At 13.6% G+C, this 2,216-nt stretch overlaps 1 protein-coding gene across 1 annotated transcript in view, besides 10 other annotated features; it reads right to left on the bottom strand. All coding sequences in view use genetic code 6, as the record gives it.

Annotated features, from left to right (window-relative positions):
* Positions 1-695, bottom strand: part of IMG5_073940 (leishmanolysin family protein, putative) — a gene marked incomplete at both ends in the record, with an annotated part of 1,364 nt that extends 669 nt beyond the window's left edge. Inside the window, 2 exons of the mRNA XM_004036628.1 lie at positions 1-6; positions 156-695. The exon at positions 1-6 is cut by the window's left edge and continues 669 nt beyond it. Of these exons, the coding sequence (XP_004036676.1) occupies positions 1-6; positions 156-695 (546 nt within the window). The remainder of the gene's footprint in view (positions 7-155) is intronic.
* Positions 696-777: 82 nt separating this feature from the next.
* Positions 778-836: a microsatellite.
* Positions 785-818: a microsatellite.
* Positions 837-841: 5 nt separating the features above from the next.
* Positions 842-881: a microsatellite.
* Positions 845-881: a microsatellite.
* Positions 882-1,484: 603 nt separating this feature from the next.
* Positions 1,485-1,515: a microsatellite.
* A 163-nt stretch (positions 1,516-1,678) lies between these two features.
* Positions 1,679-1,711: a microsatellite.
* Positions 1,695-1,753: a microsatellite.
* Positions 1,731-1,774: a microsatellite.
* A 290-nt stretch (positions 1,775-2,064) lies between these two features.
* Positions 2,065-2,107: a microsatellite.
* A 34-nt stretch (positions 2,108-2,141) lies between these two features.
* Positions 2,142-2,182: a microsatellite.
* Positions 2,183-2,216: the final 34 nt, after the last annotated feature.

Genomic DNA, 2,216 nt, shown 5'->3' with positions numbered 1-2,216 from the left:
ACTCCCCTTATATTTTATTTGATTATAGGATTTTTATGAGGAGTTCCATCAGAAGTTACCCATTTTGGTATATCTAAATTGCTAAAACCCAAAATATGAGTCATTTCATGTATAACTACTTCCATTAATTTTAAAAATTAAATAGGATTATTTACGGTTGTTTCATCAAAATATTATAAATTGAAATTAACTTCACCATGAGTAGGCCCTAATTTATCAAGAAATTAACACCAACTAGCTACGGCTAAATAATCATCATCTTCATTATCTGTATATGTAACATATATATGTAAATCAGAATTCTTACCCTTAATTTTGTCATTTTAAGGAACAAGTGTTTCCCCACATTTGAGACTAGCTTATCTATATTTCATATTTTATTCAGATCTTGGTATTATTTTAATTAGACGAGAAAAATAGTCTATTGCTAGTTATATAGCTCTCTCGAATGTAGTAGTTAGCGTTTTATATATATCGTTAGAAGGTAATTTTTAGAAATAAGTCATGTCATAGCTTATTAACATATTACGGGGTGTTTTATTTTGTAAATTACGAATATCTAAAGATTCCTCATCAGGGGGTATTGAATCGTATTTTCTGATTCTTTTCATTTTATCGTGATTGCATTTGTGTTTAAGGATCTTAAGACTTAAAATGCAGGTTATTAATAATATGGTTATTATGAGTTTTTTCATAATAATTTTTTCTGATACTTACTTTATTTAATTTTTTTTATGTTTATTTATTTTATATATTATATTTAAAATTAAATGTATGTTTTATTTAATATTTTATTTTAATATAATTTTTTTTTTAATTTATTTAATTTAATATAAACAAATTTAATAAAATTAATTTTAAATAAAATATTTTTAATAAAACATGTAAAAATTTGATTTATTTATAATGAAAAAATTAAAGTTCATAATATAATTTGTATTTATATAGATTAAAGAAAAAAATTTAAATATAAAAATTTATTTTATTTTATTTTTTTATGTTATTTTCTATATTGTAATATAATATTTTTTTATTAAACATAGGATATAAAACAAATAAAATATTTTTTATTATTTATTATATTATTTTAAATCTATTTCTATTATAATTATTAATTAAATAATAATGAATTAATCAATAATAAAAAACAAATAATTATATAATTAATTATATATATTTTATAATTTATTTAATTTGAATAAAAAATACTTGAAATATATCTTTTGTATATAAATTTAAAAATAATATTAGATATTAGTATAAAAATAATATATATTTTTATATTATATTGTATTATATAAAATAAAATTATTTATAATTTAATATTAAAAAAAAAAAATTAAGCCACAAATAAATAAAGAAACTATAGACAAATTTAGAGACTTTTTAAAAACGTAAGTTAATTAATAGAAATTATAAATATAGAAATATAGACTATATAATTAAAAATAATTTATAAAAATATATCTAAATAAAAAATGTAGTAATTATTTTAATTATTAATTATTATAATTAAATATAAAATATTTTATATTAAATAATATACGTATTTTTAAAAAAATGTAAACAAAATTTAAATCAACTTAATGATAATATTAATAATAAAAAAATAAAATATATGCATAAAATACGACTATTAAAATTAGATTAATTTAATATGCATTAAATTTTTTACTTTTAATAATAAATAATATATAATATAAAAAATATAATTCAAGAAATATAAAAGTAATTTAATAAGATATAAAATTAAAAAATATAAATTTATATAAAAATTAAATAAATAAATGATATAAGCTAATATAAAATTTTAAAAATGAAAATTACATATTTAATTTAAATGGATAAAATTTTTAAAAGAATTATAAAATTAAATACTAAAAACCATATAATATAGATATAAATTTTAATTTAAAATTATAAAATTAGCACAAACTTAAAAAAAATATATAAACTATTGAATATTAAAATGATGTATATTTAGTTATAAAAATTAACAATAAAAATAAAAAAATTCAAGAAATAAGTAAAAATAAAATATTAAAATATGTATAAACTTATTAGAAAAATATTATAATAAAAAAAATAAGGATAAAAAAAAAAATATAAATTGAAAAAATAATTATATATATTCATATATATTAAATATATAAATATAATAATTTAAAATAAAATATATAATGAAAAAAATATATTCTAATAAATATATATATATA

The sequence above is a fragment of the Ichthyophthirius multifiliis genome (assembly GCF_000220395.1).
Source record: "Ichthyophthirius multifiliis unplaced genomic scaffold scaff_1120509250431, whole genome shotgun sequence".
NCBI classification, from domain to species: Eukaryota; Ciliophora; class Oligohymenophorea; order Hymenostomatida; genus Ichthyophthirius; species Ichthyophthirius multifiliis.
Note: the sequence above shows the minus strand (reverse complement) of the source record. Positions and strands in the feature narration are given on the sequence as shown.